The sequence below is a fragment of the Aythya ferina genome (genome assembly GCF_964211825.1).
Source record: "Aythya ferina genome assembly, chromosome: 1".
Classification (NCBI taxonomy): domain Eukaryota; kingdom Metazoa; phylum Chordata; class Aves; order Anseriformes; family Anatidae; genus Aythya; species Aythya ferina.
The window spans coordinates 162617551-162644407 of NC_140296.1; the positions used below are offsets into that span (position 1 = coordinate 162617551).

General features: G+C 39.1%; 1 protein-coding gene across 3 annotated transcripts; it reads right to left on the bottom strand.

Annotated features, from left to right (window-relative positions):
* Positions 1 to 1829: 1829 nt before the first annotated feature.
* On the bottom strand, positions 1830 to 26487 carry AGBL3 (AGBL carboxypeptidase 3). 3 transcript variants are annotated; one of them, XM_084524500.1, is made up of 15 exons: positions 26463 to 26487; positions 25150 to 25332; positions 22923 to 23030; positions 20091 to 20229; positions 18817 to 19596; positions 16838 to 17000; positions 15639 to 15765; positions 14985 to 15079; positions 14749 to 14825; positions 13549 to 13615; positions 10204 to 10272; positions 9000 to 9057; positions 4956 to 5004; positions 3497 to 3705; positions 1830 to 2812 (listed from the first exon to the last, which is right to left on the bottom strand). In XM_084524500.1, exons 1-15 carry the CDS (start codon positions 26476 to 26478, stop codon positions 2565 to 2567), a joined length of 2388 nt encoding a protein of 795 aa, XP_084380626.1. In that variant the 5' UTR covers positions 26479 to 26487; the 3' UTR covers positions 1830 to 2564. The 3 variants fall into 3 exon arrangements, 2 of the variants coding, with proteins under 2 accessions (XP_084380626.1, XP_084380627.1); XR_014694558.1 differs by lacking the exon at positions 4956 to 5004; XM_084524501.1 differs by lacking the exons at positions 13549 to 13615; positions 14749 to 14825.
* Between the last annotated feature and the right edge of the window lie 370 nt (positions 26488 to 26857).

Consider the following 26857-nt stretch of genomic DNA (forward strand, 5'->3'; position numbering starts at 1 on the left):
TTACTTTTAGGTGAGGTCTGGAAACCTTCTGATGATATACGTGCTGTGAGCCTATAATATTACATATACAGCTCTGCCTACATGCAGTGCTATGGCACTTGCATCCTAGAGGACAATGTAAGTGAAAGGAAATAAGGGAAGAAACCCTATAAGAAGCTCAGTGGATAGAGCCACTAGGCAGATGGCACTGGGGAGATGTATCTGTATCTGGCCTCTGTGTGTGGAGTAATTTTAGTAATTGAGATTACTAAATTTAGTATTGAGAAGGAGATCTGGATTGGAGTGGTTCGGATGGCTTGGGGAAGGGGTTATGGCGAGCGAAATGTAGCAAATAAACTCCAGCAGGCCACCGCTGCTGAGCTGACTGTGGTCAATGGCCCAGACACAAAAGGAAGCCTTGGGTCTGAACATGGCCATTATCTAACATTTTGTTTGCTAGCTGGGGAATTGAGGAATGGGCAGAGACCACTGAAGCGAGACCTCTGCTCCAGTGAGGACACATGCACTGCTGGAGGTACGCTCGTGCTCTCAAGCAGGGCAGTCACACCACTTGGCCTCCTGCCACTTTTCAGCCATTCAGGAAGGAAAAGGGCGAATGGTTTGGGTCCGGAGGCCAGACAGCTCTTTTGCTGACCTCAACACCCGCAGGGAGGTTGCTGTTTTGCTGCCATGGGCAGAAGGCCCAAGCAGCTCCTTCACAAACACCCTTGCTTTGTGTTGGGCTCCCGTTTGCTGGGGCCATTGGGATGACTGCCAGAGTGGGCCTGCTCCCTCAGCTAGCCAGGCCATGCCCGTCATGCTGAAGCACTTCCCCTGGAGCCACTGTCCTCCTCAGGGGGTGGCAGATCCCCTTCCCATCTCTGTCACGGAGAGAGAGGAGGGCTTCTACTTCTACGTGACTGGGGGTGGGAGAGGTCAGACGGTGTGCTGGGGCCTGGTGCCTGTGGCTGGGAAAGGAGAACACTTCCCAGGAGCAGACTTCAACCAAATTTCCCGTGCAACTGTTTCTCCCTGGAACTGTATCCTGAAATAGAAATGTCTGCGTGTGTGCATTAAGTAGAGGCTCATGTGGCTTTACAGCGGAATGAACTGCGCTGCAGCTCTCGGTTTCTCATGGTGGAGTTAAAGCACAGGCAGCAAGACAGTCAGCAGTTACAGTAGCATTAGCAATCACAAGTAAAGCGTGCCTGAGCTGGACTTTCAAATGTGTTTTGCTCATTTTAGCTTGTTACTTTAAAAGTAAGCTACTAGACTAGCTTCCCAGAAGCTGGTCATGACCTTGGTCCTTGTTCCTGAGGAAATCTCCACAGAACAACTGTGTTCCCTCTAGTATTCCAAAAAACCTCTCAGCTATAGATGCCTATATATATCTATACCACCCCATTGTGATGGACCTGGAAGATTCCCGTGGGAGTTCTTAGGCTGGTGAGAAGAAAGGTTGGAGTACACTTGCATCCTGTGTATACTTCACACCCTACATTTCCACCTGCATTAGAACCACCACAGCATCACAGCTCAATGGCTACAGTGTAATGTTCTTCTACCCATCTAAGGCACCTGGCATTTTGAGTATTTGGCCAATTCTTTCTCTTTGCAGAGAAAAAAATAAATTTATTTATTTATTTATTTACTTTATTACTGGCAATTTTAGCCTGTCTCCTCTCAAATGCTAAACATCTGATGACCCTGATTTTGCAGCAATAGGTTACAATTTTTGTAATAAAATGGAGTATGCTGTAGGGATAGAGACAAGGCAGAGTGAGAGAGCCTAATGAATCACTCAATGGACAACCCTGAGTGCTACAGAACTTAAAGATGACAAAATCCAGTACCTGTTTAAAGAACCATATTTTTAATCTTATTTCATTTTCTCAGGTGTCCATACAGTACTATGCCACCCCCAGATGACACAAACTATGCAGGCATATGGCTGTAACAAATAGTCATACTGGTTTAGACCAAGGGGCCACCTAACACAGCACTCTGTCTCCAAGATGACTCTGTTTGGATGCCCAGGGGAGAGTAGGAATGGAACAAATATATACTTTTTCCAAGTACTCTCCTAGGTTCTTACTCTTGTCAGCTGAGGACAATTCCCAAGCCATATGTGGCTTGTCTATTTAAAAACTCTCAGTGGTCTATCTTTAAGGCACATGTCCAACTGAATCCATTTTTGCATCCACATCCTTTAGCAAGGAGTTCCATGATTTGTGTACTGATTTTATGTCAAATGTTTCTGTGTGTAAAATTTATTTGGTTTGCTGGTGAAAGGGGAAATGATTTTCATGGCTTATGGCTCCACTTTCTCCACTATGATCAGGGGATGGTGACTTCTGCTGCTTGTTGCTTGCTGAATAATCACTCTCCTGGTGAATATTAGGAAAACTTCCAAATAGAGTTAAAGTTAAAAAAAAAAAGAAGGTGGAGGGTCATTAGCTATTTATACAGTTCCTTCTGGAAGTGGAGTCTGCCATACAGAAACAGTATGCATTGTTTAAGATAAATGTTACTTTGTTTTAGGAATTGTTTAAGCACACCAGATGGATGACACTCTTTCATGGGCCTTAATTGGCTGAAGAACTGGGACTCCAATACACATCCTGATATTTTGCAGCAGGTTGTCTGTTCTTTGCTTGAGGCAGTAAGGGCAAAGAGAACTGCAATGTGTTTTGTGCCTGGCAGGATTTACTCTTCCTACAATTTACATCTTGGCTTGCTGTCCAGTTTTTCCTGAGTCTTTCGGGCTTTAAAGGGAGACTCCCCATTTTCCTTTCTTCTTTTTTGGAATTGCTCTTTGCAATATGATCATGACCTGAGCCAAAGAGGAGGAAAAAACAAACCCATATCAACTGGCTAGTGAGTTACTAAGTGAAAAAAAAAAAAAAGGACATGACTTTGGCTTCCTTCACATGAAGCTGCTGTACTGTGGCACAAACATTTCCTTTACTAAAGGACAGCCACGGCATAATTCAAAAACTAGTATTAAAATATGGAAATTTCAGCCATAGGCACAAGACCTGTGTCTATTGCTCCAGCATTATGATATTCTATTGACTTACATATACACGAAATGGTTATTTCCAACATTTCACATAATCAGATCATACATCCCTTCATGGCATGCTGATACATAAGACCAGCTGCGAACTGATGGCTAGAGCCTCTCCCATCAGTCACTGCAGGAGGACAGAATTGCAGGGTCAAAGGCATTATACTTCATTATTAGGCTGAGATTTTTCAAGTGCTTTTCCATGAGGTGTTCACAAAGAGGCTAAAGAGCTTCTGGACTTTTAGTGTCTCAGCTAGGAAGCTCCATAAAACCTATTCTGATGTCCTCTGTAGTGTCAGCTGCATGTAGTTTTCCAGCACTATTGCTGCTTACTAGCACCTGTCTTACAGCTTTCAGTATCTTGAGATAGCTAGACTAAGAAACCCACCTAACAGAAGAAAATCCTAATTGTTTGGTATTTTTAGAATACAACAATAACTGAGAAACCTTTTAAATATTGAAATGTCTTCTCTGAAGAGCTGGAGACACTTTTGCCATCGTGCTTCTTTGTCTTCTGGGAAATCAGATTAAAGCTGGATGAATGGAAACTTTCTCTTGTGGATAGGTTTATATCAGGGCACACACTTTTTCTTGACTTCTGTGGCACAGATGTATTTCTACCATTGCCTTCAGCATCATGGGTGAGTCTCTCTGGGCTAAAACACACAGAGGTCAGGACAGAAAATATTTTATCTACATACATATTAATGATAAGATATACATAAAAATGGCTGCCTAGAAGGGAAAATCATTACAGTCAAAATGGTCTGAAGCATTTGCCAAGAATCACATGGGAGAAAAAAAACACCTTACTGTATTTCAAACTCCACAGAACCACAATTCCATCACAGTGCCTTAAGGAGACTAGCGTCAGCATCATGTAGCTACCATACCATTATCACCTCTGAGCCAGACAGAAGTACCCATTGCAGAAGCAGCAGAGGGTTACTTTACCATTGTAGAAGTAAAGAAAGATACTGAAGACATTTCTTTTCTCTCTTACTAGGAGAAAGCCTATTATTTTCAAGTTTGTGTGAAAAAGTCTGAGCTGTAAGGTGCAAAGCAGATGTGTGAATTATTTAGTGTGAACAAATGAATATATCTTCTTCCACATGGTGTTTGTGGCAGGATCTGCTGCCATCTAACTAGCTAGTTAATTTCACTTTTTTCTGTTGCCCAACAACAGCTAAGTGTACACTAAGCAAGACACAGAACATTTTATCCTATCAGTAGGTGGGTATTTATGAAAGTAGTCAACACTGCCAGTCTTACTGCCACAGGGTCTTACATGTCCCTATGAGAGTATTGCCTTTATGGTTCATTGCCAAATCACCAGAACCTCTAAGTGAAGGGAGTGCACTAGTAATGACCTAAGCACCAGCACCACAACAATATTGTGGTTTTAAGTGCATCAGATAGCAAACCATAATAAAACCAGTACATGTCCCTTTAGACTATCTGTGTCACCTAGCCATGCTAGGCCTTTGTTTTCTCACTGCTTCTTACTAACAGAATGGCTCTATGCTCTCCCTTCCTCCCAGGGGAGCAGCAATCATCCCTTCCTCAAGCAAAGCACCAGATCAGTGCCTGTGCCCCTGTGAGTCCAACAAAGCTGGGGAAGGGGGACCATGTACCGAAGGAGGGAGTCTGGTGCTCTAGATGGGCTAGAGGATGAAGGATTCTCTGAATGTTTAACATCGCCATTCACTGCAGTCTCCACCATGGGATGAAGTGGCCAAGGACCCTGTCTTAATTTGTGAGTGAAAAAAAAAAAAAAAGATGCACAATGTCAGAGGAATATGAAAAAGGAAGAGACTGGAGTCTGAGAGAAAACAGGCTGGGAACATTCTCTCACTCTTGCTTTGTGAAAAATGCTACAAGTTCGTAAAATATAGTACTCTCCTACCTGAAATCCTTTCCTACTTGTTTGGCAGAGGCTGTAATTGGCAATTTTACTGTAAAAAAGAAGAAAAAAAAATATCGAAACTGCATGTCATATCTCTGAGAAAAATAACAACACAATGAAACATCCAAATTTTGTCACAGCCAGTTCAGACTCAATGACTGGCTGAGGCTAGTAAGACTTGAATTAAGTAGAACTATAGTAAGCAGACATCTCTGGATATCAAGCCAGATGACTAAAATACAGACTGAGGATAGCCAGTTGGGGAGATTAGGACTTCCTTTGTATCGAGCCGATTCCAACTCAGATCCCCACATCCAATTCTTTGTTGACAAACAAAGGCTATTTTGAGATAGAAACACTCCATACAACTCCCAGTGAAACTCTTCTACTATCCTTTAAACCATAAGTCAGGAAGTGAAGGTGCCAAAGGCAACAAGATCGTCTTGTTTTGGTAAGCATGCAGCTCTGCTCAAGAGCACGTCCTCAGTCCTTGTCTCTGCTCCAAGGAAGTGGGGCATTCAAATTCTGGGTCAATCTCAATAAGCGTAGATGCTCTATTGGACCAGGAGAGAATAAAGGAAATCCACACCTGGAAAGAGTGGGGCTTAGAGAGTACCACAGGGAAGTGGCAGATGCATGTTTGAATCCATTGAACTGAAGAAAAAAATAACAGCTGTCCTTCTTACTGGTAAACACCCTAATTTCTAGGCTACTGGAGGGGCTGACAGCTACCCATCCACTTCTGAAAGTGATGCACATGGTAGCACTGTGTGTGGGGTTCACTCTGGCAGAATCATAACAGACATCTCCAGTGCATGAGTACTATGTTGAACCACACTGGTCAAGCAGCACGGGTGGGAATGGGACAGAAGAGGTGGTGCTATCCAGTTGAATTTCACAGGTGATATATGTTCATGAGCAGCTTATCTGCTGGTGTTCACTGCAGGATAGCTGGCTGTGTAAGAACAAGGTGCTCTGGGGCATGAGAAGTGCCAGAGTCCCAGCACCCTGGGAAGCTGAAAGCAGTGTTGCAGCCTCCAGCGTGGTGATGCCACTGTGTTTAGGCAGCAGCTGAACAGGGGTCCAGAGCAGGTGGAGTGAAAGTACCTGAGTCACAGTGACCTTTAGGCTAGAAATTGTTTCCTCTCAGGTACACGTAGAGCATCTGTCTTCACTATGCACCCTGCCAGTATTAACATTTCTTGAAGAACAGGGAGAGGGAGAAAAAGATTCTGAGATGTAAAGCGTTTTACAGGCTGTGAGACAGTACTTCAGTTCAGATCTAAAAACACAATAACAAAGTAAAAAGAGCCAAGATTTTTTTTTTCTTGTTTTCTAAGTAAGGCCAGTTCCAGGAAAACCTAGAAGCATGTGATATGTTTTATTTTTACCCTTGGGCATGCTACACAACAGCTAGGAACACAGCTGCAGCTGGGGAAGAAAGTCTCCCAAGACTGCAAAAACATTAGTCAGTACACAAGTTCTTTATCAGTTTCCTCTTTGCAGGCAAGCCCTAATAGCTATAATATTTAAATGTACTTAACAGAATGGGCGCTGCCTATTCCAGAAATCAATATTAATGCAATTATTTGTGCTCAAACTTAGAGGCTCAGAGAGGGAGTCACTTTTTACTTCCTCTCTCCCTCCATACCACAGGTGGCTCACGTGTCGCCTTCCTAGAAACCCTTTCACTAACCAAGTATTTATTGGTTAGTTTTCTAGCTACCACGGACTTTGTTTTTTCCTGGTTACGTTCTCTAAGACAAAAACAAAGTAGTCATAAAGTAGAATAGTTCTGGCTGTATGTGTGAAAAAACACGAGACAGCAATTTAGAAATAAGCACAAAGCTATTGCCAAAACATACTGCTACAGTATGACATTATTAGATTTTCAGCTTCCAAAGTGTGATAATTATCATAGAATCACAGAATCATTAAGGTTGGAAAAGGCCTCCAAGATCATCTGATCCAACCGTCCCTCTACCACCAATGTCACCCACTAAACCACGTCCCTAAGCACCACATCCAACCTTTTCTTGAACACCCCCAGGAACGGTGACTCCACCACTTCCCTGGGCAACCTGTTCCAATGCCTAACTACTATTTCTGAGAAGAAATTTCTTCTAATTTCCAACCTAAACCTCCCCTGGCACAACTTGAGGCCATTCCCTCTAGTCTTATCGCTAGTTACCTGCGAGAAGAGGCTGACCCCTAGCTGGACCTTCATACATTATATGTATGAAGACTGTTTTGAGAATAAATTCCAGTATCCTTCATGTAGCCAGAGAATAAGTAATATGTATTCACATTCCCATGTTCAACTGATGTGTAATAGCTTCGTATGAATCTATAAAACTCACAGCTTTATTTATTTTTTTTTTGGTGTATGTGTGTGTCTTAATATAAATGCATATAATATCTATGGCTACATCTCATCCAATCCTGGTCAAGGAATTCTAGAATTCTGCTCTTGAAAATAATGGCTGAGGTACTGTTCTTTGTAATTTGCTGACATGACACCTAGAAATTATTTTAAAGCTCTTATTTCAATGAAAAGATTCCTCTTTCTTTTTGTAATCCTCAGAGCACTTGTTTAACTGTAGGAGAGGTCAGAACTGGAGAGAAATGTATTGTCTGCCAATAACATGAGCTGTAAGAATTAGGAAAAAAAAAGTGACTTGATGCTGTAATTAATACTGCTCAGAGATGTTTGCTGGAGTAAATTAAAAAAGACTAAAACAAATAAACGCTGACATGGCAATGTGGAGTGAGGACAGGCAGCCTCCTGTCCTGTTCAGGGCATTTCTACTTTGCTACTTTCTTCACAGATTAACTTGTTTTGTATATCTCTGAGTACTTGATGGTGGGTTGTTTCATGGCTCTTTAGGTAACTGAATCCCTGAAGTGTGACATTAAGCATAACAAATTTCATTGTTTTCCAATACTCTGTCCACAGCAACATTTCAATTAAAACCCCAACAAAAACTCTACCGAACCCTATCCTTAAATTATTGGATTGAATAAAAGCTACATAAAAAGCTTTTAGGATATTCCAAGAAAGTTTGTTCGATGTGTTCCTTTGTAACAGACTGACAGGAAGGTACCTCACCCATCTCATGTGTATCAGCTTTCCTGTTTTCACATACTACATGTGGAATTTATTAAACATGACTCTCTTCTCAGCATCTTTAACAGCTTTATAATTTGTTCTGAGCAATATCTCTAGCAATACAGTCCTACTGTTGTTAAAATGATCTTTTTTCCTTGATCTTTAAGAAAATTTTCACATTAAACTCAGATTTACCTGCTATATTTTTCTCATGTTTTTAATAACTTTCATTAATTTTACACTTCTAAAATTTATACTGGGTCATTCTGGGCTTCCATTTGTAATTTGTTAATATATTTATTTTTTTGCATGCTAAGGCATATTTACTGAACAAAAAAGGTGTATTTACTTAAGAGTATATTTTTTTATCGTACTGACATTTCAGAACAGTTTTGTTTATGACAAAAGACAAGCAAAACCAAAATCAAAATGTTATATTTCAATGATTGGATGTACTGTTGAGTATATGAAGTATCTTACACTATTCTTGGGAATGAAGATTTTTTTTTTTTAATTTTGATTTAGTCTGGAGCATTGCTGCAACAAATGTTTTCTCTTCTAGTTTCTCTGTTCCAAATGAGCACATTATTACAAACGTGTGTCTCCTATTGCCAATAGTAGTATATATTTATTTGTTCAGTTCTCTGGAATTTGCCTCAAGTTCAGTTTTTCTCCAGTGAGCCTGTTCCCAAACAGTAAAGCCAAATCTAATTATGTGAAGACAGTTTAAAGGAAAGAAAAATTGGCTCTTCCAACTGCAGGGACTGAGTGAAATTGCAGCCAATGAACTCTGTAATTATCTTTCTTGGAACGCTCATTTTTCTGGAGTTTAGGATTATAGAAAGAAAAAAAAAAAAAGAAAGACTAATTAAGATTTTAAGATTTAAAAAAAAAAAACAACAAACACAAAACCCACAAAAACAGATGATGTTTACCTTTTTCTACTGGGTCAGATTCCTGAAATATCTTATGTTGAATTTCAGTGCCTGGCATCTGTGAGACACAACAGAAACATGAGCAAATTAGTAACAAGCAACAAAAGAATTAATGAGAAAAATGTATTTTTAATAAGTCAACCTCTTTATGGCTTTTTTTCAGGGAGTATGCAACTAAGTTAGGACAGGAAAAGTTTGGTAAGGGTTCAATAATTAGTGGGAAAAGAGTTAATATGCAATAGGCTTTTTCTAGTAATTCAATATTTAGCCTGATTTTCAAAAGCTTGAAAACTCTGCAACTTGTGTTCACATTTCAAGTTTTTGGATGCTCAGCATTTAAAAAAAAAAAAAAAAAAAAAGTTAAATTCCTTTTAATGAAAGTAGGAACAAAACATTTGACTCCATTGTTTCCACCTAGAATTCTTAGGTGTTTGTCAACTACAACAAGGCCCACATTTTCTAAATAGTTACATACAATGCTGAACAGCAATAATGGAGAAGTGATATGTTTAAAAAAGATTAGATCTTATAACAATTATCCTGGTATTGACACTTTAATAAAATTAATCCCATGGGGTAGTAGCTAGACCAGCTAATACATGCCGAGTACCACATCTGAACGGTATGAAGGGACATGACACAGTTTATGAATAATGCAAACACAAGTATTTCAGACCTGGGGCTTGGTAATAATCCCAAAGTTAATTAGGAAATTTATTGCCTATTTTCCTAGAATTACCTTTCCCTTTCTTTTCTCTTTACAGCACTTTGTTAGATAGACAGGAAACCACAATAGAAAATGTTTTAATGGACTTGGCAAAAATTGTGTTTAACAAGATTAGGAGTGATAGTGGTCCAGCCAAGGGAGTGATATACTAGCAGTTTTGGAGATGGAAGGGGAGCTGGTATAGTCTCCATCTCCAAGGCATATTTCTTGAGAGAGAGATCTAAATGTATCAAATAATACATTCATGAGAGAATTTTACAATTTTTCCTGCCTCAGACTTGTTGATGCTAATACTTTCACATCTGCGGCATAAACTAGATACAATTGTCAAGAAAGAGAGATGGCTGTTCTGTATCAGTGACTTCTGGTGACAAAATTGTTATTCCAGAGTTACAGTGGTTGAAGTGTCAGATATCATTGGTCTCTGTTAAAAAAAAACAAACAAAACAAGTTTCCACTGGGATGAAAAATACTCACGTATTTGCTTTCATGATTTCTGTCCTTAGCAATACCGTTAAAATGATCTCCTGATGTTTTGTTGTCTTTCTGCACATAAAATAGTATGCAACCATTTTGATTAATTGGGGCATATTATAGTTACAAAAAAAAAAAGAAGTTGTAAATAAACATGATAATCACAATGCCAGAATGAACATATGTAAGCAAGCTTCTCAAGACTGAATTCCTTATGCTGTTCTGCTCAGCAAATATTTACGAACCTGGACACAAACATGTCACGCTGACAAGGGACCTCACTTCCTCCTCAATTTGGGAGGTTTATTTTTAGTCTGGGAACCTGGAAAGGCAGGGTTTCTCAGTAGTATTAATTGCCACTGCTCTGCTTTTCCAGTGTTGGGCCTTCTGAAAAGAAAGACTGGCACAAAATACAAAAACCTTGGGAAGCACTGGTCTATCATTGAACCAATGAAAACATTCATAAAGCAGCCAGCATTATAATGTATATGTACATAAAAAGAGTATTACCCATCAAAATATTAATGCGACTTCTTTCCAAATGACAGTTTGCTTTCTCTAGGACACAGTAACAGTGTTCCTATTTTACATCTGAAGGCCACAAAGTTTTCTAGGCTGAACATTAACAGAGTGCAATTGAGGGCTATGTACAGCTCCAGCATGGATTTTTGTCAAATTTCTACTGTATCTGTGATATTCCATTATTCACCTTTCTCAAATGCCTTTAAGTACTTCTACAGGAAATCTATCAAGAACAGCAATGGAAATTTCTGTAAGTCTTTTGATCTAATAACCTTAAATTAGTCACTGAATAAGATCCATAAGGCAAAACATGCATAATCAAGGGAAGGACAAAAGTAAGAAATTTCTTGCAGGAATTGTGATGTACTATTCATTCAAACTCATTTGATAAAATGTTACTTTCTGACAGCATCTTGCTGTTGTTACAGTGTTAGTTGGATGTGTTTTTCTCCTATTATACATACAACAAAAGTGCTTCAATTTATCATGTGAAACATTAGTCTTTGCCTGTTTCAGTACAGAAATCACAGATGTGGACCTAGTGAAGGTCCACTTAGCCAACAGTTTTGCAATATGTACAGAACTGTTGTTCATAGGTATTGGCAGGCAAACCAATGGCAGCTGAATGACATTGTTTAGACTGAGTACAGACCCAGAAGCAATTAAGCTTTACTAAATGTTCTTGTGAAGCAACATTTACTAAATGTTCTTCTTGTTCTTGTTCTGTGTTTCTAGGAATGCACCTGTCTTTCTTTGTTCTTGGATGTTTCTTTTATGTATATTACAAAGCAAGTCTACCAGGTTTAAAGACTAAGCTAAATGATGAGAAGCAATATCCTAACTTTTTGCAGTGGTCTTCTCTGTGCTTGTCTGGGCTTCAGTTACCTAAAGTTGTGTTACACCCCTCCACTTCTTCTGAATTTGAAAGTCCCTGAAATCACAGTTATCCAGTAGGGTTCCACATCTCTCATGTCACTGAGATAAATTTCATCACAGAGCTTTTAATTGCAATCCCTGAGATGCATACCATGCACAGGTGTTTTACAATAAGCAGTGATGAACTATGTGAGATTTATGTGGCAGCCAGCTCAACCTACAGCTTAGTGACAAACATCAGGCAAACTCGCATGCCTTGCCTAGTACGTGCCATGTATAGACCACAGGGAAACAGCACTCAAGGACATCAGAAAAAAAATGGAATCAAACCCACTCATTGGCATGGTGAGTCTTTTGACACATACAAGGCTATTTTTAGCCAATGTCATGGAAAGGCTCATAGTTTTAGGCACACTTTTCACACAGATCCGAGGTTGTCATACCCTACAAGCATAGGCATGCTGCCAGCCTGATGAGAGGAGGTAGGGCAAGAAATTATGAAGACCTGAGAAGTATCAGAAGGCCCAGGATACTTAGCACTAATCAGAAAATGCTGCTAACTTCAGAGCCCATTTAACATTTTCTTTCTAGAGTTTTCATGATTTTTTTTTTTAATCCAGTGCTGGGAAATGCACCAATTTATCATTCACGTATGAATAAACTGAATCCTAAAGGTAGCATTATAAGAACAAACAAGATAGAAGGTACACTAAGGAAAAAAATGATCTCAATACTTCCCCCTCCTCTCTGTACTTTCATTAACCCTCTGCTATCAGTTACTGTGCTGTGAAGGAGATTTTTCACCCAGCTCACTATGCGTTAGATGTCCTGTGACTAAAACACTCTTGGGAATAACATTAGTACTGGAAACTCTTGCTTGGTTCTTTTGCATAGAACGGAACAGAGGCAGAAATTTCAAGCTGTGAGTAAACACTAGAAGTCAAAGCACTTTCACAACTGCTACATCTGACCGCATTTTTTTTCGATCTGTCGTTAACGAAAACTAGACTTAAAACTCCAAATCATGCAACTTGTCCATCAGCCCAGTCATCTGAAATGCTTATCAGCATGTTTTGAAAAGTGCTACAGGGTGTCACTTCAGTTTTATACATACTTAAGTACTCAGTCTTGGTATTACGGTTTCCCCTTTTACTGTTGTTTATGGTATTTATGACATAAACAGGAAGTACCAATTTACAGGAACTATTATTGTTGGATAAGAAAATAACATACTCACAAAAGTTTGTTTTGCTTATCTGCAGCAAACATTTTGATTATTATACCAATCACAGTCACCAAAGAAATAAACATAAAGTAAACAAAAATGAAGTAAAATTCAAGTAAAGTATATCTTATTTTTCCTGAAACAAGTAAATACACGTTTCAGGAAAATGTCTCATTGTCTTCCAGTGAAAACACTGTAAAATCTGGGGCTAGATTTACCTGCAAATTAGAAATAGGCAATGGGGCAGTCTTTTGCTGATAGCACTTAGCAGCAGAATGATAACGTACCTGTATACATGAGAGGAGAACTTCTGAACACTGAACTGAGTGCCTGCAAAGTATAGCTGACATCAGCGTACAAATGTATACTTTTTGTACTAAAAGCTGATGTCCTCCTCACCCTGATCTTACGTCTGCGTACTCCTCTGCATGGCAGAACCTGGCAGGTAGATATCTGCCTTTCTTTGAAACTAAAACACCACCTTTTTTACAATTTGGGTTAAGCTATTAAATAATAGTATTGCTCTGCACTGTTCATTTGGACCTTATATCTACAGATTACACAAGTGCTTTATAATTATCAGCTACCTGATTAATTTGTTAATTATTATTCTCACCAACTGAATACCAAGCTTCTTCAAAATAGATCCTATTACACGCTAGTTATTCTTTCCTAGTGGCATTCAGGTCCGAGATGTAAACAGCTAAGAAAAATTCATAGCATACCTTAGTGCCTAGTTTTTGCCTGTGTGCAGGAAGATCACAGGAGTCTGAGCTGTCAGAAGTTTGACTGCTGTGAAAGACGAGCATTGTTGTGTTTAATTTCTGAGTTTGGTAATTGCAAACTGTATTTTGCAGCAGGAATTTCAACCATTACCGGGTGTTTTCTGTAGTATCTCTAGTTGTAGTGATATGTTTTCTACATGCCTGTCTTCCAGATCCACATTTTAATTTTACAGCTAACCTACAGCTAGCTAACCTGCAAAAAGTGGGTGTCATCTTAGAGAAAGCTTGATTATTGGAAGAGATCTGATTTGTCGAGGTGGCATCTCCTTCTTCTACCCAGCTTTCTTTTAGTTCTACTTCACATACCTTATCCCTCTCCTCCTAAATCCTCCCACAGAACATCATTCTCCTTGTTCACAGAGAGCCTTCTCTTAGTTGTCTGAGAACGCATTAGGATCTTGTGTCTTTCTTTATTTAGCACTTCTAGTACTAGTTGTGAAGCTCAGCTCTTAATTTTTATACCCTGTGCACCTAAAGTTAGATGAGATAGATCCAAACCATCAGTGTTTCCCCAGAAAAGAAATTTATTAAAGTTTTATTCCCAAAGAAATGTCCATAGGGCTACAGGTATAGCACATATATGCCCAGCTCACACAAATCACCTGCACAACTGATCATACTGTCACTCAAAGTCAGTATTGGCACAGGAGGAGCTGATCATATTTAAGAACTGTATCGTTTAGTTTTTGTATCTGAAATTACCCTGAAATTATAACCTTTGGCTAAATGGAATCACACTAGCATCTTCCACGGTATGTGAAATTACATATACAAAAAACTAAAACAATAAACTTTGTATCATGGCTAGATTGCTCTGCAAAATCTAAGGTGTAAAAAAAAATGATTCAAGTGATGCAACAGATCAAGCTCTGCACCAATGCAGTTTATTTTCTCCTCAGGAGGGGCACCTTGGGCGGATACAGAGCTCTATTTCCAATCATTAAGGTTTGCATATGGGGTTTGTATATATATATATATATATATATATATATATATATATATAACAAAGGACTGTTAAAATAAGAAGCGTGAATATTAAAAATCTAATGTTAATAACACTTCTAACATTTACTTGGCACTCTTTACACAGTGTGGAGAACACACAATAAATTGTTGCATATCTTTATAGTTCTAAGTTACCTGGAATCCCAGTATATATCAGAATTGAGGACTTCAGATTTCACCTTAGTTTGCTGTCTCACTACTTTCTCTTGTTCCTTCAGGCACAGATAATAAGACACACCACATATTTAGTTGACTGCTTTAATAAAAGGCATTATCAAATTTACTATTACTGTAACCCTGTTAAGTATTATGTTTTGTCACAGTAGGGTAAACAGAGGCAGGAGAAAAGGCCTAGGAGGGACTTTCCTTACCTCATTATGAACAGAGTAGTTCAAGAGAGCATCACAGAAATGCTGTCCTATTGACTCTAAGTCTTTCATATCAAAATGGGTGCTTTGTCTCCAGCCTGCAACATCAATAGGAGCAAGTCAGAAATAGAAATGTCAGTAATCCTGCTGACTGTGAGCTGTGGTATTTCAGGATGGTGGCTGACTGCAAACTCTTCACTGACAAATGCCAGAAAGGTCTATGACTGCCAGAGTTTATACAGATAGCATTACAGATCACTGTTCTGCCCATACGGACAAATCTATCCACTCAGAGTGGATTAACTATGCATTATATTACTTTCAGCACCAACAGTATTTCTTTTTATTCAGGATTTTCTTCCTGATAACTGATTCCCATACAACTATTTTAGTTACTACTTTGAATTTGCCATTCATTAATATTGTTGCTTCATGGTAGATATGTAATAATGCTGGTGGTGGCCTGAAAGGTCACCAGGTGCATGCTGTAGGGTTTTTTTTTTTTTCAAATCTTATCTTCAATCATCATTCATTTCTAACCAATAAGACAGAACACCAGCAAGAGTTGGTACCTTAAGCTACCACTTTCCCTGAAAAAGCAAAAGTAAAGGTCTTGTATGATGATTCCTACTGAATAGCTACAGGGAATTGTCTCACCCAACTTAGAGCCACAAATAGAGGCTTCCAAAGTGTAGCTGTTGTTGATGCCCATCTTCCACATTACAACTCGACCTGTACCTTCTTTGCTCTTTCGTACTCTGAAACGGCAGTCTGGGAATGAGAACTCAAAAGACAGGTACACTATTAGCCTTTGACGTAAATAGGAGGATGCAAGAATTTCATTTTAACCCTGCAAATATTTTTATATCCTATCTACCAGGAAAATAATTGTGAGTTTTCACTCTACCTTATTTGAATATTGCACAATATAGTTCAGGACAATCACTGTTATTACTGGAATAACGGAGATATAGGTGAAACAACAGAATAGTCCTTCAACCAGAAGTTTAATTTACTTTAGGGATTTCTGGGACTTCTGCACTTATTTTTTACATGGCTGTACTTACCCTTTCTAAATCTTATAAGACTGCTAAATAGGTGATATATACCAATGTGCATATTTACTAAAAAATCAGAACAGTTTTCTTGTGAGTTAACAGATCAACAGTTTAAAGTTGAGATCAGATCTGGAGCTCACAACCACCTTACTATCACTGATATCTGAGGAAAACAGCATTAGCTGCAAGTATGCAGTGAAATCTAGTAGGTTAGCTTGTGTGTTGTTTTATTATTGAACGTTTACCACCTTTCTGGTTCAAAAGAAGCTTACTTCAGTTAGATTTTGCTGGAAAATTACACATTTTAATACTAATAATTTCCTCTTTTTTTTTTTCAAATTGAAATATCTTACATAAACACAGTGATTTTAACACAATTTTCAACAGAAAACAATTCAAAAAGATTCAGCCTAGAGATTTTTTTTCCTCTTTAGCTTCCTATTTACTTGGTTGTTTTTAGTTCTACTATATATTACAAAGCTGGACTTTATGTATAAGTAATATTTAATGTTAGTTTTTCAAATTGTTAGAATAACGTTACTTTGATATTCCATTTTTAATTCTGTTAAAAATGTTAACTTTGTGACCCAATTCAGCACAACGTATTTTGGGGTACTGGAACTTCAAAGGAGTTAAAATTTCATTTTTCTAACATTTCCAGTTTTAGCCAATTGAAGATTATTTTACTAGGTGAAGTGCAGTCTCTAAGCCGATATGATACCCTTAGAAAAAACTTAGGGATCACAGTTGGTGTTTGAAATTTCAAGTGAATAATTTTCTGGTCTGGCATTTTCTTACCTTATCTGGGCAATTCTTGCTCAGCAAGAGAGGAAAGGCACGTGGCTGCAAGTACGGTGCTTTTGGTTGCTGCTCTCTCTCACAACCATACATGAAGACATTTTGTTTTCTGTTGTGACCATGGATGTCACAATACAGAAAAATGTCACGTTTCTCCATCACTCTGTAATATGGAACAACACAAAATACTTTGCTAACAAGCGTGGTTTTTTTTTTCCACCTCAGAAGTACTAGTTTGAACTAACATGATAGAGTAAAGCTCATCTTTAATCTAAAGTGCAAGAAATTAATAGGAGTTTTCTATTCTGAGTGCTAAGTTTAACATTTAGAATGCTAGATTAGAGGCAGACTGCTCAGCTCCTCCAGGATCAAACACTTGTCAGGGCACAGAAATACAGACATGACTGTACGCATCAGCAATCTTTGTCCATCTGTTCATAAGCTTTCACAGCTTAGCTATCTTCATGAATTCCAGAGCTAGGCACCATCTTTTAAAATTGTGTGTTCACAGATTTATTTATTTATTTATTTGCATATAATTTCTTCAATCTCCTACTGTGCAGTGGCTGCATGGTGTTTATGGTATTTATTTTTCCACCGTCTTTTCTCCTCTTCTCTCTTTCCCCTTTTTTTCAGCCTCTAACTCCCAGGTTCAGTTATATGCATCCACCTCTGTAGATGTGCAGCATGTTGTACAGTTGAAACCCCCTGTTCTTATCTGCTGTTCTTTTGCTGTGGTACATATGATGAATAATACATGTTGTACAATTACAAGACTGAAGCATAAGTGGCTCAGAATGATGTAGTGAATACTCTTTCCCTTATTCAAGCTGGAGTCACAATTTTTATGATGTGCCAAGACTCTATAGTGTGTTATCACTAAACTAGCTTTTTAAAATAAAATCTGTAGGTGGATATATTGGGGTTTAGCAACCCCCAACCCTGATACCCAATTCCTGTTGAAGCAGAGTCCTACACAGAAGATGTCATGGCACTACAGTGTGTCAGCTGGGGCTCTGCTCTGGACAGGAGTTGGAAATCCATGCAAGAGCTAAGAAGGAAGCAATAATAAATTTATCTGTCTGACTCAGCTGACTCTGAATCTGAAGGCCAGAAGCACTTCAGCACACCTAATTTATTTAATTACAGGGCACTGTAATTAAATGTGCAGGCTGTTTTAATACAGTAAGACAGAGAAATTCTCATGGAAAAGAACAAGAGGGACAGGCTCATCTCCTTTAAGTGAGGGATATACATGCTGAAATATATACTTGAAAGAACACTGATCTTATTTAAAACAGTCTGTTTTAAATGGCGCTGGATGGAAAGCATTAAATATACTAATTCTGACTTTTTTTCTTTTTTTTTCTTTTTTTCCACAAGGGTCTATTTGTGTCAGTTTGTTACAGAAGTTAAAAAAAAAATACTAGCTAAGTTTTCTTGCTGAAGATTTACTTTAATATCTGAAGATTTAATTTTATATCCAGAGTATTTATGTCTATGTGACTTTGGTCTGCCTAAGAAATCAAACATATTTATAGTAAAACATACAGCAAACTTGACAGTCTTTTCTGTCAAATAGACAGCTGGGATCTATTCTTAACCTAAATTCATTCAGAGACATGGTTTCATGCCAGAAAAGAAAATGAGTGAAACATTAGGACTTTGATAAGAAGATTTTGGCAGAGGATAATGGGGAGAAATGTGGTGAAAAAGCTTTGATGAGAACTCTAACTTTGGAGATACAGGTTGTAACCAGGAAGGGGGAAACATGTTACAGGAAAGCCTACAGAACACCAAAGAAAAAAATAGCCCTCTATGAAATACAACTGAAGGGAAACTAAATAGTCAGAAAGGCTTGGGTACACACCAAAGATATAAATAATACCAGAACAATAAGTGACAGAGAGAAGTCATGCTAAGCGAGAGACACTGGAAAGAAAAATCATCTATTTTAGAGGGAAAGAAAATGAGGTTACCTTCTGATCATGTTTCGGGTATACCAGATGGAAGGATAACATTTCTTCACTTTGCATTTGTATTTGCGGTTCAAGTCCTGTCCTGTTAAAGAGCAGCGATGATTTCCCACAATCACACCATCTGGATTTAACATTGGCACCACTTTGAAGACAAAAGTGTCCCGGAGCCGTTGAGCTTTGTGTGAATTGCCAAGAATGTAATCCAGAAATCCCTTCATTATCCAGGAACTGTTGGTTTCTCCTGGATGCACTCTTGCAGTTAGTATCACAGCCTTCCTCTTTGTGTCGTTGCCACTTTCAGGCGGGTTGGTGATAGTTAGGACATACACTATGTTTCCTGCCAGGGAACGGCACAAGATGCGAATCTTGCAGAACTTGGACTTCACTGGATCTTTAGAGATGTCCACCAGGTACTCCTGCAGGTTGGAGTAGGTGTAAGGATAGCAGTGGGCAAAATAGCAGGTGTCTCTGTCATGAGGAAACTGGAACGTCCAAGTGAGTGAGAAATACCGACGTCCACCTTTGCCCACATCGTTTTTATAATACTTGATTTCATTTCCTGTCCTTCGCCAGCCAACATTGTGCTTCTTAGCATCAGCTTCTGAGTACAACAGTGGCCGCAAACCATGTTTATACAGGCTGTTACGCTTGGTAAAGTTGACAATAGTGAAGCGATACGGCATCCCTGCCTGAGTATTGCTGACTTGGAAGTAGTACCACTGCGTGTGTCTGCTCGTGTAGAGGTCGGTGCGCAGGGTCAGCTGGTACTCAAAGTCATTACTGGTAGGCAAAAGAAGGCAAACAGTTGTGATACTGGTAGGCTGCCATGAAGAAGTACCCTGCGGTGAACCAGGTGCAAATCTTGCAGATTTATGCCGTCATAAATTAAAGCCTACAAAGCTGCCAGGAAAAGATGCCTAACTGCTCTGAGTGTGTCAATAATGCAACTGCTGTCTTCCTCAGGACTTCTAATAATGACTAGGACTTCTAAAAAAGTTCTCTATGCGATGTTTGAAAAGGAGGTGCTGAAGAAAAGTTGTGTGAATTTCGGTGAGTGATTATTACCTACAGAAATCATTCAGTGCTATAAAATGGCTATCAGATCATTTCATGTGAAGGTTAGCTGGAACAACTTTTGAAGCTTATTCAGTTAGTGTAAAACAAATGACAAACCCAGAGAAACACAACCTGCTCAGAAACCAGTAGCATGCTGCAGGCAATAACAACTCAGATAATAACTGTTGTAATAAAAGAAGGAAAGACTATAAACTTACACTTTAACCACCTTCTGCAAATTCCCACTCTCGAACCGTGCTTCAAAGATGAGTGTGTTGTCCAGTTTCTGATGGAGGACCTGCTTCATGGGGCACAGACCTCTCACTTGGGAATACATGAAGCAGGATGCTGTGTTAGCTAGTGGAAAGAGTGGAACAAATGTCTTCAGTTTCTGTCTGAGCCATTTTAGGGAATACGTACAACCTTACAAAAAATTCTTCTAGAAACAGACAACTGCATGTAGCTGAGCTTCAACACATACTTTAAGTAAGCATAAAAGAAATGACTTGGAAGATTTTGCTGCCTATTCCCAGCATTTTGGCCAGCCTAAAATCCGACTGTCTTGGAGGTGCGTGTGTGTCTCTGTGTGAGCTTAGGGCAATTCATATTCTGCACTTAGGCAAAGCAACTGAATTAGGTGGAAGGACTCAAAAGACTCAGCTCCTCCAGGTCTTTTCACCAGTCACACAGAGAAGTTCTCTTCTCAGAAACTATATGTAGCTGACAACTGTTGCCATCAGTTTATTTTTAAATCTCTGTATTGAAATCTTCTAGTGTAGAAGCAAAAAGATGACCCAGACCTAGCAGTGGTTAGTTTCATATTGTAAGTGATGTTTTCACATCACATTTAGCATACAATTTGAGCCCAGATCTCCTTTTTCTCTGTTCTGCTACCTTTTCCACTGTTCTTCTGATGAGAGGCTCACCTAGGTATAACTCAACTTTTTACTACAACCTTCATTACTGTTGTTCATTAAAAACCAGAACTCCTAGATCAGCAAATTTTCTGTCTGGGAAGTTATTTAGGTTCCAGAATACTCTTTGCATAATTTTATTGATAAAGGATCCTCTCTTTACAGAACTAAAGCAAGAATTACTTCTAATGCTTTTTTTTTTTTTTTTTTTTTTTCTTTCGCTGCATTGATGCTCTACGTAGTGGCAAAGCTTTTGCCCCCAAGATGTAGAAAAATTGGGTAATTAGAGCTTCTTGCTACCTGTGGGTACCTCCAAGCTGTACCCACAAAATAAGAGAAAGTAGACACATCTCCTCTCTGCTGAAAGCCAGGAGCCAAGAGATCCTGCTGCAGAACTCATCATCATGGTGCTGGTCATTTTATCCTGACTCACAGAGCATGAGCTGTACTCTCCTGTAGTTTTAGAAAAGCTCTGACAATGACTCAGAGAAGTTATTCAAAACTGAGATTGCTATAGGACATTTTTCCATTCACTCATTTGCTGTTGCCATACACAAAGGATGTAATCAGTGTCTTGCTCTTGGTGATCTAAATTACTACAGATCCATAGGGTTTTTCATTAGAAGAATTTTGAGTTGTCTATCATGGTATTTTGATTTTTTATTTTTTTTTCACGAGGGTCACCACTGGATTGTATTTTTCTCTCCTAAATTAGATTTTAGGAGGGCCTGCAGGAACTGAGAAGCAGGTAGTTCCTTGCATTGCAGCTCCCGTTGAAGTCAAATTCAGTGGGAATCAGGAGAGTGCAGCTGCTGCCTCCCTCAGGATACGATGGCTCATGACATGCCAGTCAAAGTAGCACTCACATTGCAAATCCGTGTGTCTCTGCACTACCCTACAGATGTCCTCTGTACAGAGGATGTTAGGGTTTTAAAAATTATGTTTACTGCTATATAGCTTAGATAGCAAAGCTACCAACCTGGGGGTTTCTGTCCCAGAAAGTGGGAAGTTACATTTTTAAAGACTGACAATGAATTGTAACAGAAATCACTGTCCTTGTTTTCAAAAGGGCGGGATACAGGGATTCAGAGTGTTCCTCTACACCTTATACCTTACAGTAGGTTAGCAGGTCTGGTTGCAGAGGACAGAAGTTTTTTCCCAGACACACAACAGTTACCAGTTTTCCTGGTCAGCAGTATGACTTAATTCAGGTGGAGGATTACCATATGGAGCAACCTACTAGTGATGGGTAATATTCCCATTCTGCAGAGACAGCAAATTTCCAGATAAGCATTGTTTCAAAATACTGGTACTTTTTAGCATATTGCAAGCCTTTACCAGGCATGTTGACTTCAAAAATAATGTCAGCATCCTTTCAGTTTTGCACATCTGAAAATGTTGTGGCCACAGCTAGTTATCCTAGAATTGCAAAACTATTATTATCCCTTCTTATCTATGCACAAGTGGCCCAGGGCCAAAATCAACAACCACCAGAAGCTCCAAGTTCACTCAAGGCAATTGTATCAACTTAGTAAACATAGGGAAAAAAAAATAAACCTCTGTTAATCAACAGGTGATGGTGGAGTAGGGCAACCAACCCCCTTCATTTCTGTCCAGTTAATCCTTGCCAGACTGTGGTGCCTGTAATTAAGCACTGATCCAGTCTGGTCAGGTTTTGTTTATAAGTCTTGGCTAAACATTTATTGCAGACAGGGTAATAAAATTTCTCCCAGCGCAGACTTTAGTGGTGATCCTGTAGTTGTAGAGCTCTCATCTTTTTTACTTTCTCTTTTGGTTGGATGTTAAGTAATCTTTCTCCACTCATATTTTATAAGCAACACATTTCAGCTGATTCATGCTGTCATTCACTGGGAACAATGACTTGAACTGAGCTGGTCTTCTGAGTTTATTAGCAGCATGAGCAGAACATATGGCTGATAAGACTGCTGTGTAACTAATTTTATTCCTTTTCTATAGGAAAAGGATTTATTGCCAACTGCTTAAAAATAACAACATAAAACCATACTGATTTCATTAGGCTTTGAATTAGGTTCATTAAGAAGCTAAAACATTGGCATCAAAGAAGGTGCTTCATCTACCTACAGCTGACAGCAACATTTCTCAAGGTATTCTCACCTTCTTCTCCAAGATAAACCACAGTGCCCTTGTCAGGAGGTTGGTATGGCGGCATCATCTCCAAACCTGTTGGAGTGTACATTGGCTCAGGGGTAGTGGGTATCCAATCTGAAAAAGTGATACACAGATTAACTATGAGCAGGAAGATTGTATTAGAGTCTACACAGTGTGAAGAACACAATGAAAAGCAGTTCACTCTGTTTACTCTGGTTATACATAAGGGAATAGGGAGTCCCCATTATGAACGTCATTTTTTTGATCTGTGAACAAATCTCCACTGTAACTCTGAATAAAAAGATGTATGTAGGCCGGACGTCAGGAGGGGGTTCTTCACAGAGAGGGTGGTTGCACACTGGAACAGGCTCCCCAGGGAAGTGGTCACTGCACCGAGCCTGTCTGAATTTAAGAAGATATTGGACTGTGCACTTAGGCACATGGTCTGAACTTTTGGGTAGACCTGTGCGGTGTCAAGAGTTGGACTTGATGATCCTTAAGGGTCCCTTCCAACTCAGGATATTCTATGATTCTATGATCAGTCTGTGCACGGGCTAACTTTTGCTGTGCAAACCTACTTCCATTCTTTGTACAGCTTGTTTGCCCAGCAGTTACTCAGAATTCCTGTACTGCTCCCTCTAAGCACATGGTACCATCAAGAAAACAGAAGCTCCAACTACAGAGTGAAGTCACTGATTGCTGGCCACAGAGACACTGCATGGCTACAACAAAGTGCCTCCCTGCAAATCGCAGGACATTTACCTGGCATGTCAAAAAACTGTTTGTTGAACCCTGACTGATGGTACATTGTGACAGTTGGCGTTTCCTTCCTGCAATACTCACAGCGGTCTCATCTCATTCAATTGAAGATATTCTATTTTCATAGACAACAGAATAAAGTCATAGATGTCTCAGTCCCACCTCTGTGCATTTCTGATTTCTACTAATTACTTCCAAATCACAATTGTTTGTATTTATAAAGCACAGGAACTGGTCAAGCCTTCATCGTCTCCTAATAGGTTCGCAGTATGATTTCTGTACAGACTGCATAAAAGCAGTTATTAGTGGCATTCAGATGTTTACGGTTATATAACCATATATGGTTATAACCATGGTTATAACATATGGTTATATGACCATATATGGTTATATGGTTATGGTCATGGTCATGGTTATGGTTATATAACTCTGAAAACATTGATGTTGCTAGTAACAGGCCATACAATTTGTATTGAGTTTGCAAGACCTCTGGACTGAAGATAGTCAGGCTTAATCTGTCTGAACTTTTCTTACCTGTTTGCAGCTTTGTTTCACTTAGTTTAGCTGTGACAGTAATCTCTCTAACGGACCAGGTACATGGCTAATGTGCTTTACCATTGTTTATTTTTGTGTAGTATTTTGTGGGCTTATACAGACAACAGAAACAAGCAGTTACTCTGTGCGTATCGAGATATTTGCAACTCCAACAGAATTATGTAGCATGAGAAGTACAGGTCTGGTCCAGTAGCAGACAGAGGCTTTGGGAAATAAAAGCCTGGTCCAATAACAGGCTTTGAGAAGTGGAGATGCAGGATGTGGTACAGGAGTACTGTCACGGGACGGGGCACAAGTTTGGCACTGGAGACCCTATGGCTATAAACAACTCTCCTATTGTCACCTGAAGAAATGCAGACCTGGAGCTCGACAAAACTCATTTTAGGGACAACAAAGAGAACAATGAAATAATATCTAACAAATGTAAAGGATACCATATAAACTAAATTCAGATATAACATGGAGCTGCAGACCAACACAAAAGAGAAAAGTGTAAGAGCAAGCAATCAAACATATAAAAATGACTCCCCAAAGTCATTTGGTTCCCAGAGTAAGGAAGAAGATATCATCAATATGAACATCATATTTCTCCCAGCAAAGGACTCCAGGGGGTGACAGTTCACAACAAGCAACCCCTCCCCTCCACCAGAATGTAACCTCTGGAATGAAACCACTGACATGAGGACCTAGAGGAGCAGTGGGAAGGGGAGCTGGAAAAGGATGTGAGTTAATCATATGTACGAAAATTTTAACTGCACTACTATTCTTTCTTCTTCTGTAGCAATTAGATCTGAACTAATAGTGATTTCTCTCTTAAGATCTCAGTCATACTAACAAGAAATTCTTGGCTGTATTTATATGTAAGGTGTGCTTCCCCTTTGCCCACAAGCAAGATTTTGAGCATACCACAGTAACTTACCAATGTGCTCAATTCTGTCCCTGATGACTTCACATTGGTTTGGCCAGTACACCTGGGAAAACTGACCTACAAGTGGTAAGTCACATGGCTTTGACAGCTCCTGTAGGTGGGGAACCTCTGCCTCTGAATCAGATAGTAACAGAATCTGTTTTGCCCTTGGAAAAAGATCAGCATAAACAGAATCTGTAAGAAAGCAAAAGAACGCTCACATCAGTCTCTGTTGTTCTTTCAAGTGGAAACAGGCTGCACAAATTATCTACATGAAATTAACATAACTAAGCATGGCACAATAAAATTACATCCCAGTGAAATGTAAATGCAATGTTCTAGCCTATAAATCACACTGAATTTAAAAGTAGCATTGAATGAACAGTTAATTCATTAAACCACAGAGCACTATAGCAAGAAATAGCTTATGTGGGTTCCTGTAGAAAACGATGACACCTGTTATTATTACAGCTTTTATTACTAGCATATTACGGTAAGGCCTACAGTCTCAATGCCTAAGCCCAAATCTGTACAGTACAATATTACACAAATACAGAACAAAGCTTATTCCTATAAAACACAGTGTATTCGATAACGAGATAGTACTGGCTAGCATGACAGGAGAGATAACAATCTGATGGTATCGAAAATTTTGTACATCTCCAGAGACATTTGGAAGAGGTCGGGGGAGCTGGGAGCTTTTACTTGTCCACAAGGAACCCTGCCAAGTCATGAGAAGCCACATGAATGAAAACATGACAGGCAGAGAAAGGGTTTTGATAAAAAACTAGTAATTTGAAGATTGGGACTGGTACTGTGCACTGACCACTACATTGGCCAAAGTCAATTACTTGTCTTTGCCATTGGTAGGAAAAGATCCCCCTTCAAAGCTTTCCCTCTGTCCTTACTACTACCCACTTTGAACAGTCCAAAAGACAGGAGTTTGGTTTCATGGAAATTTTATTCTTTTAAATTTGTTTTGGGTCTGAATCAGATACCAGCACCCACAGCACTTATTTTACCAGAAAACAAAACAAAACAAAACAAAACAAACAAAAAACCTAATCAGCTTAGATCTGGTTTCTAGAACTACTTCTCCTCACAACAAACAAGAACACCGTAATAAACAACAGCTCTTCACTGCAAGGATCCAAGTGTAGATGATACTATATGTGAAATGCACATGAACTGAAAACAAAACTTCTGAACCGATCTTTAAACTCTAGTTAGTACTTAACTTTAATGGATAACTGGCTACTAAAATACCAAATCAGTACTTGGTGATCAAGAGCATACTGCAGGATGGGACCGAGATAATCACTCACCTAGGTCAAGAGCCATAAAGTGTGACTAGACCTAGCTCCAATCTAATTTACAGCTTGACAGTTATATGCTTACCGGTACCTGATCCGTTCCCCTTTCTTACCCACAGTGGTCTTACAGTGAAAATGTAGGGAAATAACAAAAAGGGTCCTAACCTGTATGAACTGCACACTGCTGACTATCTTCTGCCACAAAGGAGTTAGGGGAGTCCTCATCCTAAAAAATAAAATAAAATAAAGTAAAAAAATCAACCTAACTTAAAATCAAAAGTCTATAGCAGGACAGCTAGCTTCTTATTTTCAGAGAGAAGAGCTACTTCTGCTTCGGTTTACTTTATTTATGGCTTGAAAAATAATTAGGCCAAGTCTGTATAGTTCTTTACAGTACCATTATTCTT

Coding starts and splice junctions, on each gene's coding strand:
- AGBL3 (XM_084524500.1), bottom strand. Junction 5,005..8,999: donor ATCTGACCCAGTAGAAAAAG/GTAAACATCATC, acceptor TCTTTTTTACAG/TAAAATTGCCAATTACAGCC. Junction 3,706..4,955: donor CAAGTAGGAAAGGATTTCAG/GTAGGAGAGTAC, acceptor TGTGTGTTTTAG/CCCAGAGAGACTCACCCATG.